At 52.7% G+C, this 16,169-nt stretch overlaps 1 protein-coding gene across 2 annotated transcripts; it reads left to right on the top strand.

Annotated features, from left to right (window-relative positions):
- The first annotated feature begins 497 nt into the window (after positions 1-497).
- MAFG (MAF bZIP transcription factor G) lies at positions 498-15,781 on the top strand. Of its 2 annotated transcripts, none has more exons than XM_005283071.5 (3): positions 498-628; positions 9,247-9,308; positions 9,400-15,781. In XM_005283071.5, the coding sequence occupies exons 2-3, from the start codon at positions 9,273-9,275 to the stop codon at positions 9,850-9,852; spliced, it is 489 nt and encodes a 162-aa protein (XP_005283128.1). In that variant the 5' UTR covers positions 498-628; positions 9,247-9,272; the 3' UTR covers positions 9,853-15,781. The 2 variants fall into 2 exon arrangements, with proteins under 2 accessions (XP_005283128.1, XP_065419873.1); XM_065563801.1 differs by lacking the exon at positions 498-628 and adding an exon at positions 8,979-9,058 and having other exon boundaries at positions 9,400-10,001.
- The last annotated feature ends 388 nt before the right edge of the window (positions 15,782-16,169 follow it).

Raw genomic sequence — 16,169 nt, 5'->3', positions numbered from 1 at the left:
CTCTCAGGAGGCCTTTGCTGGGTGGCTTAGTGGGGGACTGCCCGGGATTAGGGGGATCATTGGCCCGGCCCGCACCACACGGGTAATCACTGGCAGCACTGCACTGAATCGGACTGCAGGTGCCACGCAGGGCGGGTAACGCAGCAGCCCCGGCTCCGGCCTCGTCTGGCCTGGCCTGTGGGATGGGGCGAATTCTGCAGCACCCGGCTCCTAGCCCAGCTGCTCCCCCCTGCCCGGGCGCCATGGGGCAAGGGAGCCCTGGGTGCCCAGGCCAGGCCGTCCCGTGGGGCAGAGGCCCCAGCTCTGGGCCCTGTCCCTGGGCAAGGGCTGTAGCGCGGCCAGCCTGCACCCCGGGGCGCTCCCCACCCCGCACGTGTGCGCGCTCGCCCGCCTTCCCTTTAAGGTCCAGGCCCACCTACGCGACGTCTTTTTTTGCCCCGACACTAATGACCGCAGCCACCTCCCCTTTAAGGCTCGGGGCGGTTGCGCCGGGCCCCCGCTTCATGAATGGAGCCACGTGACCCAAACATCACGTGACGCGTCCGTGAGCAGCGGCGGCGGATCACGGAATCTCGGTCCCTCCCAGCGCCACCCCGGCCCCGGCCCCCCCGGCGGCACCGTGAGGAGGGTGAGGGACCGAGCGAGGGTGGGGTCCCCCCTTTCCTAGGGGGGAGCTCCCCCGCCTTCCCCGGGGCATGGGGGGGAGAGAGAGCGGGGAGCCCCCCCCGCCTTCCCCGGGGTACTGGGCGGAGAGAGAGCGGGGAGCCCCCCCGGGGTACTGGGGGGAGAGAGAGCGGGGAGCCCCCCCGCCTTCCCCGGGGTACAGGGGAGAGAGAGAGCGGGGAACCCCCCCCGGGGTACAGGGGAGAGAGAGAGCGGGGAACCCCCCCCCGCCTTCCCCGGGGTACTCGGGGGAGAGAGAGCAGGGAGCCCCCCCGCCTTCCCCGGGGTACTCGGGGGAGAGAGAGCGGGGAGGCCCCCCCGCCTTCCCCGGGGTACTCGGGGGAGAGAGAGCAGGGAGCCCCCCCGCCTTCCCCGGGGTACTCGGGGGAGAGAGAGCGGGGAGCCCCCCCCACCGGGTACAGGGGGGAGAGAGAGCGGGGAGCCCCCCTGCCTTCCCCAGGGTACTGGGGGGAGAGAGAGTGGGGAGCCCCCCCACCGGGTACAGGGGGGAGAGAGAGCGGGGAGCCCCCCTGCCTTCCCCAGGGTACTGGGGGGAGAGAGAGAGTGGGGAGCCCCCCCACCGGGTACAGGGGGGAGAGAGAGCGGGGAGCCCCCCTGCCTTCCCCGGGGTACAGGGGGGAGAGAGAGCGGGGAGCCCCCCTGCCTTCCCCGGGGTACAGGGGGGAGAGAGAGCGGGGAGGTCCCCCGCCCCACCCCAGGGTACAGGGGGGAGAGAGAGCGGGGAGGCCCCCCGCCTTCCCCCGGGGTACAGGGGGAGAGAGAGCGGGGAAGCCCCCCTGCCTTCCCCGGGGTACAGGGGGGAGACAGAGCGGGGAGGCCCCACTCGCCTTCCTGGGGGAGGATGTGTGTTGCTCTCACCCTGCTATTTGCCCGTTGGAATGTGCAGACCTGCTTGAGGGTGTTAAACGCGAGAGCTGCTGATTCATCAGGTGTCTGGGGCTGTGGTGGGAAGCGTCTCAGAGCTGCTGTGGGTCACACTAGAGACAGTGTTTCCGAGGAGCTGGTGCCTGCACCCCCACCCCCATTCTACATGCACCTTGTGAATGTTGAACAGACACTGCTGACTCATCAGCATGCGCTCACTGGGTAGACAGTGCCAAGGGGGATCGGGGCACTGAGATGGGACTGAGGTGGGGGCTCATGAACAGGGGGACAATGTGCTGGTCAGTCTGTCTGCAAACCGATTTTTAGGGGTCAGAGCTTGACATGCTGACTCACCTGCTGAGAAAGTGACATGGTAGCGCTGTCATGGAGACAGCACTGTCATGAGGGGCAGCAGGTCTCCCCCTCGTGTGCCTGGCTGCTGTAGGATGGAGCTGCAGGTGCAGGCAGTGGGATGAAAGGTGGAGTTAAAATCCTGACCAGAATGTGTGAGCACACAGCGTTGGGTGGCATCCATATGCTGGGTCTCTGCGTTGACCACTCTGGCAGCTGAGGGACATGATGTAGGGAGGAAACAGAAAAGGCTTGTTGTGGGAGGTGGATGTATGTGGTGGGCTGGGAACAAGGATTCTGAAAACACTTCCTGTTCGGAACTAGCTGCCTGGGCTCAGTGTGAGACCATCAGACTGTCTGCTCTGTGTACTTCTCACACATGTGTTCGGGCTCTGTGCGATCTGCCTGTTTGCATGCTTGTATTGTACTTGTCACACCCTGTGCACCTCTCCTGCCTCAGCTAGTGTTACAGATGATTGATCTGCTAGGGTGATAGTCTTACAGTACAGTCCCTCGCAGGTCCCCAGACACATGGTCTTTGTAACAATAAACACAACCGTTTCAAGGGCTCAGCTGAGGAGGCTGGCATACCCTAAACATAAGCAGAAAGAGGAGAGCAGCGCTACAGATCTATTCAAAGTGCCCAAAGATCAACTAAACCCAACTGTTGTGAGACACCAAGGAACCCTGGGTAATAGTGAACACCTGTGTGTAACCTTGCAACAGTGCACCATCTTCCCTCCCATAGCAGGATTTCTGCTAAACCCAAATGCATTGTCACAAGGCAGAGTGAACCAAAATAAGTGGGGTCAGGCCTAACCCCACTGGTAGATCTGCTGAAGGCCTCTGCTTCTGAGGGCATCCCAGCTCTGTCAAGGGGGCATATGCGTTTAACAATAACAGCAGTATTTATGAATTAATTGCTGCTGAATGGGTAATGTTAAGAATGTTTTGTGTTTCTCGAGGATGTCTCGCCAAAGGATTTAAAGCTCTTTGCAGATACTTGCCTACTTCTAGGTTTATATGCTGTGCCTATAGGAACACAGGGATTGCCAGACTGGCTCAGACTAGTGGTCTATCTAGTCCAATCTTTGACAGCATCCAGAACCAGCTGCTTTAGAGGAAGGTGCAAGAAACTCTGTAACTAACAATTATGGAATAACCAGCCCATGGGGGTAGTTTCTCCTGTCCCTGACTGCCAGTTATTGTTTGGCTTAGGCCCTGAAGCAGGAGGGTTTATATGCCTTATACATTTCTAGCCTGGCTAGTGTAAGGTCTGCTCTACACTAGGAAATTAGGTTGGTATAACTACATCGCTCAGGGATGTGACAAATCCACCACCCAAATGACCCGGTTAAACTGACCTAACTCCCGGTGTAGGCAGTGCTAGGTCGACAAGAGAATTCTCCCATCAACCTAGCTGTTGCCTCTTGGGGAGGTGGATTAACTTCGCTGACTGGTGAATATCTCCTGTCCGTTTAGATAGCGTCTTCACTCCAACACTACAGCTGCAGAGGTGCAGCTGTAAAGTGTAGACAAGCCCTAACTCTAGTTGGTTGATCTTTAAAAACACATTGTGTCAACTGCGTTTCTATGGCAATGTCAGCCATTGTGTTAAGTTTCCCCAGCCCACGCACAACTTTTTCTAAAGAGCCTACCTATCAAATCAAAATGTTTAGTAGTGGCAAGGCATTTATTCATAACGTCATTTAGTACAAAATGTTAATGAATTAAGCTCCCAGCTGCGAGGCAAGCAGGTCAATATTATCCCCACACTGCAGAAGTGGAAACTTAGGCAGGGAGAGAGTGACTTCCCCAAAGCCACACAGTAAGTGCAGAGCCAAGAGTAGGATTTGGGTGTCCTGCATCCCAGTCCTGTGTTAAAAACACCAGGTCATGCTCTCCAGTCTCCATGTGAATCCTCCTGTTTGTTCGGTTTTGAGGGCAGTAGCCCCTAAAATGTACCAGGCACTTGCCAAGCACAACAGAAGAGCTGTTTCCTGATCTGAAGGAGGGATAGCTCAGTGGTTTGAGCATTGGCCTGCTAAACCCAGGGTTGTGAGTTCAGTCCTTGAGGGGCCACTTAGGGATCTGGGGCAAAATTGGTACTTGGTCCTACTAGTGAAGGCAGGGGGCTGGACTCAATGACCTTTTCAGGGTCACTTCCAGTTCTATGAGATAGGTATATCTCCATATATTTAAGTGCGCCCATTCTGAGAGAGATCTACAGATGGGTGTAGGGGGAAGGAAGGGTCCAGACAAGCATGTTCTATGTTTATTTTGGTTGGTTTGCTTTATTACATGGATGGCCTCTGCATCAAGTTGTCCTACATATTGGGGGTTACTGTAATGTCAGTCATTGCAGCACGTGTGCTCCCTCTTACCTGGGTGATCAGCAGAGGTACAGGTTTCTATTTGCTCTGCCAGCTCCTCTGGATGGAGTAGAGGTATATGAAGAGCAGCAGGTGCAAGTCCCTTTGGATGTGAAGATGTACACTGCAGGAGAAGACTCTGCTAGAGCCAATGCACCTGCTGTGTTCCACAGTCTGCTGTTCAGTAACCTCATTGGCCGTGATCCAGGGCTCTCTGAGCTGAGGGGTGGTGGTTGCTCTTCTGTATGAGGTGTCAGGTGAGGGCTGACAGAAGACTTTCTTCAGCCATTTGTGTTGTCAGTCACCCCAGAGGCTGGGCTATTTCTTTCATCTTTGGTCTCCCCATGAAGGAAAAAGCTGGAGAAAAGGACAAGCCAAGAAGCTGCCATCCCTCCTCCCTTTAGACCTGAGCGTTTGCTTGTCTCTGTACCCCAGAGACCTGACTCGGGGGTGCGCAGGGCTCCTCTGTTCTGTTTTTTTCTATACAGTGTCACTTGGAATGAAAGCTTCTGAGTTGGGGCAGCTGTTGGACATTGTACCATTGGGGGGAGGGAGGTTTTGTTCTGTTACTGTTAAAATATTTTCTTAGGGGAAAGGGGTTTAGAGGTGCAGAGGCTCATTGCATGCTTTTAAAAAGGACTGAGAATTGCACTCTATGGGCTCTCCTGAGCCCAACCAGTATCCAGGTTTGAGGGAGAAGTGTGAGGTGAGTTGCTGCTCATTGAAAGACATGCTGCTGCTTGACGCTTAATTGTAGTCTCCTGCCCCCTGCCCAAGGTTTGGAAGGGTTCAGAAAGTTTAAGCTGCATGCAGTGGGGAGCAGCAGGCGCCACTGGAACCTTTCCCTCCCAGGTTTCAGGGTGGGTTGCAGGTCCTGCTCAACAGTAGAATTATTCTCCTTTCTTGTGTCCTGGCATTTCCTGCTCCTGGGAGACAGGATTCTCAGATGACAGCTTGTTGCATGAAGGTTTGCTGCTCAGAGCTGGCAAAGGAAGGCCTCTGCTTTACACCATCTTAGGCCACTTCCCATCTCCTGTGTAAGTTATACACCTTGCCCAGCAGAGCTGTGCATTTAGAAAGGGGTTAACGTGCGGAGGGAAGGAGTATCTGAGAATCAGCTAGTCCCATTCTCTGTCTGAATTCAGCTAAACTGTGCACTTGGAGACAGGTATTTTAGCTGCACTGCAAAGATGCTCTGGGCACTAGTTTGACTTGGGGCCCATCTGCTGCAGCGTGAATCTGGGTGATCTGAAGAGATGAGTTTCAGAGGAAGTACTGTCTCCACTTCCACACAGTCAGGGAGTATATTCAAGCAGTGTCCTTACTGCCTGTGTAAGCACCACTGTTTGGCCTGCCAGCCCCCCCCTGCATAACCCCTTACTGTGCAGTTCCTTCCTCCGGCTTCTACATTCCTTGAGGATGGGCCTCCCGTAGTGGAGCCGTCTCCAGGCTGGCTGTGCTGCTGGAAGGAGTGACGTCAGTGTGTTTACACTAGTTTGATGGCACAGTTCTGTGAATCGGGAATGTTGAGAATGGGGCCTGTGTTGAATCATGCGTTTTGCTGTCAGCTCTGTTGTGCCTTTTTTTAGCTGAGGAGAGAATTGGCTGTGCTTGTGCTGAGTTCAGGCCTTTTGAGTTCTGGGGAAATGTGTTGAGGCTGCATTTTTCCCCTTGGAGCCATTGTACTTGGCACTTTTCAGTGTGATCTTTCTTCATGAAGCCAGTGAAAAGCTGAGAAATCAGCAGTCTGGGGAGTTAGACCAAGTGTGTCTCTGCCTTGATGACAGTTCTGAGTGTCCTCTGTGTAGGCTTCTGAATAGCCCTGCCTTTGGCCTTCCTGTCAGGGCTGGAAAATGACCAGCAAGCCTTTCCCTTGTTCTCCCCTCAGTGATGGAGACTCAGGCACTGATACCTTCTGAGTGATGCTTCTCCACCTTTGATCTCTTCTTGGGGGGGTGCTGAACCATCAGATGCTTTCAACTGGAATCTTATTACAGCTGCAGAGGTGCTGGGAGGCTAGGCTTGGATAGAGAACAAGGCCTGACAAATTGGATTCCTTCTGTTCAACCCTTTTAACCCTTAAGACACAAGGAAGAGTTTAGTTGTCGTCAGCTTCTCCCACTCCTTGGCTCCTTTCCAAGCTGTTGATCTTTCTCCTACCCCCATCCCTTCCCAGCTGTCTGACCACCTGCAGTGGTTTGGAAGCACCCAGCCATTGCATCTCCACCACTGGTTCCTTTCAGCTCCCACCTGTCCCTGACTCTTCTCAGATCTCTCCTTGTTCCCAGAGTGACTCTCAGATCTGGAAGCAGTTTGCATGGGCTGTATGATTTTGGGAGCTTGAGGAGTGGGGGGGATGATAGCACCTATTCCTGACAGCCCAGTGCATTCAAACACCCAGTTTGCAGGAATTCAGTGTTTTAGCAGTAAAGGGGCATATGTAAAGACTGCACAGTGCAGGGGTGAAGGGTAGGGTGAGGCCGTGTTCTCTGGGCAGCTCCTGTGACGTGCTTAATGGAGATCTGGAATTTTCATGCTGAGGAACTTTGCTGAGCAGTTTAGGCCCTACATTTGAGTGAATCTGCCTCTGTCCCCCTCCCCCATATTAATACTTTGCTTGGGACTATATTCTGGATATTAAATGTTTATATAGTCTAAAATATCTGTGTCAGGGCTAAATTTGTAGGGTCTACAAATGTGAGAGTTGCCCCCCTCCCCCCGGTTCTGCAGCTCCTGCCAGTAAGAGCCTTTTTTCCATGAATGAGGAAGTAAACTGACTATTTCAACTCCATTGTAGTGGGGTGTGGGGAAGATTCAGTGTTTCTCCCGAAAGTGAGAGGGAACGAAATGACCCAATGAAGAGGGAAGAACACATTTTACGAAGCAGTTGCTGGTGTCCCGTCAAACCGTCCTGCTCGTGGCCTGTGCTAGCCTGCTCTTTGTGCAGCAGCTTCCTGGGAGGCTGGCTGGCAGAGATGACCTTTTACAGCAGCATAGTGAGCATCTTGTGAGTGGCTAAGGCTGTCCCCTCTGGGCATAAATTACTTACCTCCCAGTAGCCTCTGGCGCCTTAGAAGCATTTGAATCCTGCCGGTTTGTTGGGAATCTTGGAATGTGCTGAAGCCTTTCTTCTCTGGTGGGTGGTAGATGCATTGCATGATGCCTGAGCCGCAGTTGCTGGAGCACCGTAACTTGGCATTTACTGACTTTTGTGTTGGATTCTCAGCATTGTGTCAATGTTTCTTGCATGTGATTATTTTTTTTTATTATGAAAGTGTTAACTGTGCTTGCAACTGGATAGGACACAAATATAAAGGTGTTCTCAGTCTGGATTTGGATGGGAGTGCTCATCCCAGTCTTGGCAGTGACAAATCTCTAGGGGGGCTCATGGTCCCTTCTTGTTTGGGGCACAGCTGTGGTTATGTCACGTGGGATTTCAGGAGGCTTCACAGTAGCAAACCCTAGACAGGGCGGTGGTTTATTACTGACTTTCTAGAAGGGCAGACCTAGAGGACTAAGGACCTAGGAGCACGGGTCTCCATTACAGCTGTCAGTGTACCTGTGTCTGAATCCCAGGTGGCTGCTGTGTGACGGGAAGAGCTCAGATCTTCCCACTGGTGTTAGCAAAGGGATCCACTCTCTTCTTTCTGTGGCCTCTTCATCTTTAATTTATCACCCCTGGTCTCTGAACTCGCTACCCTGAATGAGGAGGGGAAAGCGGTGGCAGGGATAATCAATTCTATTTTGTCAAGGTCCAAATTTCTTGGTCAAGGTCCAGACTCCAGAGAAAATAATAATAATAATAATAATAATAAAAAAAACAGCCCCAACAATGATGATGATGATAAGATTTCAGAGTCTATTCAAAAGCATCTAGCAGTCCGGCTTTGGCCCACAGTCTACCTATTGACTACCCCTGGCGGTGGGCCTTTGGCCTGGCATTTTAACAGGAGGAGGAGCTTGTCAGGTGGAAAGTGCCCAGCCCCTGCAGAGTGGCTGGGTGGCCAGAAGCCAGCTAGGCTAGGGGTTGAGGAAATACTTAGGCATGAAGTGGGGCTTGTGTGGGACCAGTCCAAACACAATGGGATTCTTTTATGGTGGCTGGCAGGGCGAATACTTTTCCAGTGCTGCAGAGTCCCTCTACCTTCTCACACTTCTGAGTGGGCCGCGGAGCTTTGCTAAGCAGACATGCACCCCTGGACTGTGGGGTGAGAGGGACGGTGCAGGTCAGATGGCGGGAGCGGAGAGTGGTGACTATCTGCTTCCTGGGGCTGCCAAGCAGGGGATCCTAGCAGAGCCAGTGGCTTCCCCCCTGCACCGCTACTTCTGGACTCACCAGTCCTTGGTCTTCACCAGTTTGGGTCCTCTGGACTCTCTGGCCCCCGGTGTGAATTTTAACCCCAGCCTGAAAGGGTCACAGGTAACGGTGTCTGTTTTCAGGCCCCCTATGGAGGGAGGACACTTAAATGACTCCACCTGGTTGGTTATGCTTGGGGGTTCTGAGGAGGGGGGTGGCTGAGAGAGGCTCAGAGGTTGCCAATGTGCTGAGTCAGCATGACCGGCTTGGCGCAGCCATGCTCTGGACCCAGCCTGCCAGGCTATTTTTAAATATGTGGCTTCCTTGTACTCTGACTCCTCCCAGTGTTTCTAATCTTCCTTCTGCCCCCGCCCCCCCATTCCCTCCCCAGCCACTGCCAGCACTTGGCTTAAGTCTTCACAGGCGCTCGGGTGAGGAAGGAGAGAGATGAGCAGCAGCAGCTTCTGCTGAGGGGCAGGATCAGTTGCTTGTGAGTCTGTCTGGTTCAGACTGGGAGACAGGTGTTTGCTAAGCATAGCATGTGGGAGAGACTGGCACTGGCAGCAGGCTTTGCCCCAGCCTCCCCTGTTGGAGCCCTTGGGTGCTGTGCAGGGTTAGGTTGCCCCTGGGGAGTTGATCCCACAGGCCAACCTCTGACCTTCCCCTCCTTTCTTTCAGATCCTGACTGACAAGGCTCTCGTGTTATGACGACCCCCAACAAAGGAAACAAAGCCTTAAAGGTAAAGGGGAGGGGGGGCCTGGGAGCATGGGTGACAAGCAGCTGGCACTATGCGGGCAATCGCAATAATGCGTGTGTTCCTCTTCCCACAGGTGAAGCGGGAGCCGGGCGAGAATGGGACCAGCTTGACAGATGAGGAGCTGGTGACCATGTCTGTGCGTGAGCTGAACCAGCATCTGCGGGGCCTGTCCAAGGAGGAGATCATCCAGCTGAAGCAGCGTCGGCGCACGCTGAAGAACCGAGGCTACGCGGCTAGCTGTCGTGTCAAGCGTGTCACCCAGAAGGAGGAACTGGAGAAGCAGAAGGCAGAGTTGCAGCAAGAGGTGGAGAAGCTGGCCTCTGAGAACGCCAGCATGAAAATGGAACTTGATGCTCTCCGCTCCAAGTATGAGGCGCTCCAGAACTTCGCCAGAACCGTGGCCCGGAGTCCTGTGGCCCCAGCTCGGGGCCCTATTACCTCCAGCATGGGGCCCCTCGTCCCTGGCAAAGTCGCCACCACCAGCGTCATCACGATAGTGAAATCCAAAACGGACGCCCGGTCTTAGTAAAGCAACGCTGCCTGGGCTTGTCTGTGCAGGGCAGTTAGGCGCAAAGCTAACCTGGAATCCCCAAAGCACAAACCCTTTTCCTAGTGGGTCAGGACTCCCTCCTCTCTGCTCGGGACTGGCCTGCTGATCACTCCAGTTTTGTGTTTTGTCTTGTTCAGATTGATATGATCAGTGGTGACACCCCCCCCATCCTGTGCAAACAGAGCCTCCCACCTATGGGTCTACAGCCCTCTGGGGCATCCTTGGGATAGAGACTGTGAAAGACCTTGGTGTTCTAGCCAAAGAAATTCTGCACAGCATGGAGGAAGGTGTGTGCTTGAGGCCCATGACGCTTCTCAGTGGGTTGGGGATGGGAGAGCAGAGGAGGCTCTGTGGCAGGGAGTCGGGATCCCTGGTTTCAGTCACTTCCGAAGGATTTATTCCATTATACTTCCAAGTGGCATATCTCGGTGCCTGTTTGCCAGGTGCCCAAATCTGCTGCTTCTGTCTCGCTTGGTATCAGTGATTGCCGTGGGGGTAGTTTGTGTAACTGAGTTTATGTTAACTTCTAGACGCACTGCCTGTGTCCCAAAGGCAGGTTTCCTTGTGACTTTCACTGCACCAGCCACACACATGCAGTAATGGAAGGGAGGAAACTGCAGTTCCCTGGTATCTCTGCTCTGGAGGGGTGTGTGTGTGTGTGTGTGTGTTTGTAGGGGGGGGAGATGATGGGGACACTGTGGGGGCCAGCAATGGGAGGAGGAGGAGGTACCATAGTGACTGAAGGCCAGTTTTGTGCCTAACATGTTGCACTGAACAAGACCAAAATCACTAGTTTTTTCCCATCTATTGAGGGTATCAAGTGTCTCTAGTGTGATGGTTTACACAACCAGTTTGTGGTTAAATAGTCCTTTTATTTAAAGAGAGAAACATTCATGTTAAGAGTTATTAAATTATCTAAGTTTAAAATCAGACAGAAGAGAGCGCATATTTATAGTCGGCTTTTTTTACCTGAGCAGGCGGGAATATTTGACCATATAAATGGAGAAATATTCTCAGTCTCTGCTAGCTGAAAAGTAAATAAAGAAAAATAATTTTAAAGTTTCTCATGAACCTCCTGCAAACTCTCTGTGGCTCCGAGGTTAGTTTTTATAAAGAGTTATCAGACTTTATTTATAAAATTTAGAAAAAGACAAAAAGAGGCAAGTCCTGTTTGATATCTTTTTTGCAATTGTACCAAAAGTGACTTATTCTTGAACTCGCTGGCTTCCTTCGTGTTCCCACTGTGTTGCGCTGTCCATGCTCTCTGAGCTCTTGTGTGGCGCTGTGATGTGATGGTGCCAGTAGCTGCCTTTGCTGTCTGGATGTCCTGTCTTCACGCTGCCTTTGCTTTCCCAGGGATTGACAGGGGCACTGTCCTAGGCCTGCAGTGGGTCCTTGGCACGTAGGCGAGGTTGCTTCCCAACCAGTGAGGGCCAAAATCCACCCTGACCTTTCTAAACTGAAGTCAGAACAACTTGATGGGTGTGAACAGATGGTGCCACATCTCCAGGAGCCTCTCCTTCTGCACTGTCCTTTTGTATTGTCCAACAGCCTGTTTCCCTAGCTGGCAGCCACCTGTCTCAGAGGTACAGCTGCTGCTGGAGGCTTGGTAGCTCTGTTACCTGAACATGGCAGACTGTTGTAAGACTGCTCCCCCTACTCTTCAAGCAGGAAAGAGGGCAGGGGAAGTGAAGCAATGGAGATTGTTCCAAGAGGTCATGTTTAGGAGGAGACTAATGGGAAATAGCTCTGGGCTTTGGTTTCCTTTTAGATCCTGCGGTAAGAACTTTAAGTGCTCATTAGATGCTGGCCATGAGCCTCATTGTGCATTTGAGCAGGGCAGGAAGTTGCATCAGTCCTGGTGATGGACTCCCTTGCTGTTGAGTGTCTGCATAGTACCAAAAGGGAAGCCAGGGCATAGTTGCTTTCTTTCCTCTCCACCCAACCTCCCCGACTTCCTGGTGCAGCTTCTTCTAGGTGTGATGTGTATGTTAGGCTGGCGTGTAGTTTGCAAGGCTGTGCGACGGAGCTAAGGTGCTATCTGAGGTCTTGATCCCTTTCCACAAACTGTTCCCCTGGAAGCTAAAGCTCACTGCTGTTACCCCCAGGTGGCAGGACAGTGGGAAGAGACCAGCCTGGCAGGGAACACTGAGCTCCATATGGTGATCTCTGGGCTGCTGGATGCAGGCTGAGTGTAGGGGACAGAGTACATGGTGCTGCAGCCTAGCCCAGCACCAAGCTTAGCAGCCTGTTTGTATTGCTGACCTTATCTGGTGGGGCACAGATTTCATGCCCACCCCGCTCATGGGCAGAGATTTTTGCTTTCTACGGAGAAGCAGGTATGCCTGCCAAAGCCCAGTGTTCAGTGAGAAGAGGGAGGGCCAAGGACAGGTTGGAATGTGCGGGCTCAGAGCAGAGCAATAGTCCATTGTGGAGGATTTTCCATTCGGTCCCACCCTTACTCCGGAGATTGAGGGTTTTTTCTGCTTTGTTTTGAACTGGGATCCAGGAGGAAGCTGTTGGGGTCGAACTTCCCAGTGAGTTGCATTGGACAGAGGAGAGGATTGGGGAGGTCTTCCCACCTTCCCCATGTTCCCCCTGCCAAACCATGGGTCTTTCTCTAGTCTCCATTATGAAAAGTAGGTGTCTTCAATCTCTGGTCTCAGCCTCCAGGAACCTGCTGAGACTGTAACTCTCCGGAAGGGCTAGTGACTGCGCAGTGTGCAGTGCAGCTCCTTGGGATTTAACTCCCCAGTCTTCTGGGTCTTTTGTCTTCCCATTGCTCAGAAGGTGCCAACCACTGGGTGTTATTCAACTGCAGACCCCTGAAATGAGCCCAGAATACCAAGTCCAGACTCCCCTTAGAACCAGCTTGAAATTGGGTTCCCCACATGAAGTTGAGTGCAGAAGGCAGTTCTGAGCCAGCCTAGCATGTCTACCCTGCCTGGGATGCAGGGGACGCTGTTGCCAGGGGTGTGTTTATATAGCGAGCTGGGTGCTGTGCTCTTGCTCCAAGAGGGTTTGGTTTGAGGAGGCCCCATCAACTTTTGTGCAACAGAAGGAGCAGGTGGTGACCATCTTCCTGAGAAGATGCACGTGGCCAGAGAGACCCCTGTTAGTGGCTGCCAATCCCTTTCCGTCCTACTAACAGCCTGGAACTTCCCTCCCTGACTGACATCTCACCCATCATCCATCTTCAGAGGAGTCCTGGTCCATGTCTTACCAGGAGAGGATGCTTTAGGGCTGGGTTCCATGAGTGCTGGAGGACGGAGAGAGCAGACACTGACTCAGACAGAATATAATTTTTTATAATTAATGGAGATATCCCATCTCCTAGAACTGGAAGGGACCTTGAAAGGTCATCAAGTCCAGCCCCCTGCCTTCACTAGCAGGACCAAGTACTGATTTTGCCCCAGATCCCCAAGTGGCTCCTTCAAGGATTGAACTCTCAACCCTGGGTTTAACAGGCCAATGCTCAAACCACTGAGCTATCCCTCCCCCGTCTTTTCCACTTCTTGACGTTTTCGTTTATTGTGCTTGTTAGTCTGTTATCCCAAACAGCTCTCTGATTGGCTGAGCATATTCAGTAACATCACATCTCAACATAGAGGATTTAGGTGCAAAGTCAGCAAAACTGTGGTTGTGTGATGTGGAGTCATGAACTCAGCGCTGGGGGCCAGGACTCCTGGGTTCCACTCTTGGCTCAGCCACTGGCTCCGGGTGTGACCTTGGGCAAATTGCTTCCCTTCTCTGTGCTTGGTGCCTCTGCCCCATGTCAGTGACCGGTGTGTTGGAGGGGCTCTGGGCAGCTCCCTGCAGGTCGTGCTCTGCCCCACGTCAGTGTCCGGTGTGTTGAAGGGGTTCTGGGCAGCTCTCTGTGGTCTGTGCTCTGCCCCACGTCAGTGTCCGGTGTGTTGAAGGGGTTCTGGGCAGCTCCCTGTGGTCTGTGCCCCACGTCAGTGGTTTTGGTTCTTTGATTTTAGTGAAGTATAAACTCTGAATACCTTCTTGCCCCTGTGTTCAGGGAATCCCCCGTTTATGCTAAAGGGGGCACTCCCCCACTCACCCCAGCACCAGTCAGCTTCTTGTGTTTATGGATTGTCCCAGTGAGTCAGGCCCCCCAACCCCTCACTTGATTTTTCTCTCTCTCTCTCTCTCTCATATATAGCGTTTCAGAGTGTGACAGTTCTTGTTTTCGAGGTGCTTGTTCATTTGGTTTCCTGCTGTGAAGGGTGTTGTGTTTTCTTTCTCTGGTACCTTTTTGACGCAGCGGGTGGGGTTTTTGCTCCTGGCCTGGCTGCAAAGCGAACCCGTGAAGTGTATCCACCCTCGCATGGCTGGGTGTAGGCGTGGCTGTCCCACCCAGGGCGTGCACAGGGACTTGTGTATGTTGTGGTGAATTGTGTAAAGTGATCTCTTGGCTTAGGCAACATGATGGATATTTCCCTTTAGGGAGAGGAAGAGGCAGACTGCAGTGTGTAGGCAGGACTAGGACTGCTCTGTGAGGGTTCATGCAGGTGGGGAAGGGCACGCAGAGCACTCTCCCCTTGGGTTGGCTGGTGTGTGTGTGAGATCCTGGATGGTCACCACCATCCCTGGGTCTCTGGTATGAAATGCATTGGGCGTGGGGGGGGAGGGGGATTTGTGAAGAGCTGGGGGTGGCATATCTCTTCCAACCTTTTATGAGCAGAGGCCACACCCCTAGTGGCCAGAGGGTAATGGCTAGATGGGGGCTGTGTCCTGTCCTTTCACCAGCCCACAGGGACGACATCGCTGGGAGGGGACTGCTCCTTTTGCTTGCAGGCGCCTTCCTGAATGAAGCTCCGTGCTTCAAGCTGTGGTTTTTCTGGCAGGAACAAACACTAACGCTCTCACCTCAGAGGAAGGTTCCCTTCCTGCCAGGGTACGCTGCTGCCTCCCACCATAGTAAAGGGAAGGGTGGGGACCTGTGAGTACACTGACTCCCCTCCCCACTCAGATATGAGGAGGTAGTGCTGGGCCCCTTTCAGCTGCGGGGCTGGCAGGTGCTAAGGGGCAGCCTGGATGGGGCAATACTCTCTCTGCTCAGTAGCTGGCTTTGCTCCCTTTGGGAGTAGGAGCAGCCAGGTTGGGTGCATGAGTGAGCTTTGGATGCTTGTGTATGATACCTCTGGGTACAGCCTGTGTGAATGATTCTGCAGCCCCGGTTCCTCTCTGGGGCAGCCATATGAACCGCTCCCTAGTGGAGGGCAGTACTGTGCTGCCATGAATTCCCAGAGTGCAATGGTGGAGCAGTGGGAGTGGAGTCCCTGCCCTATTCCAAGGGGAGAAGGAGCTACCAAACTGCTGAGCCCTGCCTGAAGTGTGACCTCACTGCAGTCTGCCCGGAGTTTATTACACCCTTGGCCAAACTGGAATGTTATTGGAGAAATAACATCCTGGGCACGAAGTGACAGGACGAGGGTGCCTTGGCTGCAGCCCAGGCTATGCTGCCCTGCAGTGTCAATATTGGCTTGTGTCAAACATGAGGACCGGGCCTGCAAGGCTCAGTTCTGAATTATGTATTTGCTTCTTTTCCGTTTTAAACGGACTCTAAAATGGAAAAAAAAATATTTTATTAAACAGAATCTAATTTGTAAATATAAAAAATGACTAGAAATGGGGGCAAGATCTCTGACAGGGGTGTAATAAAATGTTCAGTCCAAGGCTTTTCTATAACAAAGCCAAGTCCAGCTAATAATCAGTATTTATTACTAAATTATTGTCCTTTTTCAATCTGTAGATAGGTATCTGTTGATAACTGTCGGGGATTTGCTGTTGCGGCCCCGTTGGCGGTGTTGTTAATTTATTTCTGTATATAGTGTATGTTTGTTGATATGAGGCTTTCTTTATTTTGTATATGACCAATAAACTTCTTTTAAAGAGACCCATTCCAGAGCATCTTCCCTGGGGATTTGGCGGGCAGCCTTGTGGTAAGGTTTGTTTCAGGCTCTTCTGTTGCTCCATTGGGGGGGCTCTTCTGAACTGAGCGACTCTTCCATTTTGCAGACACTGATTTTCATCCCAGGCCTGGTTTATGCAGCTTTTTTACCAGTTTCACTGTTTGGTTAAGTGGTGACTTCTTTACAGGAAATTAAATTGTACAGTCCCCTCCTGGGGATGCCGTTCTTGATATAAAAGTCCCTTATCAGTGCCTGGGAACTTAAATTCATAGCTCTGCTGGACACTAACATGGCCTTAACAGAGACACTGGTTTGATGACTCACTACAACAATTTGTAATACACCCTACTGCCTGATAACCCTTAGTTGTCC

The sequence above is a fragment of the Chrysemys picta genome, chromosome 12, assembly GCF_011386835.1.
Source record: "Chrysemys picta bellii isolate R12L10 chromosome 12, ASM1138683v2, whole genome shotgun sequence".
In the NCBI taxonomy this organism is placed as follows: Eukaryota; Metazoa; Chordata; order Testudines; family Emydidae; genus Chrysemys; species Chrysemys picta.
The sequence above is the reverse complement of the archived record's forward strand: the minus strand, read 5'-3'. Positions and strand labels throughout refer to the sequence as shown.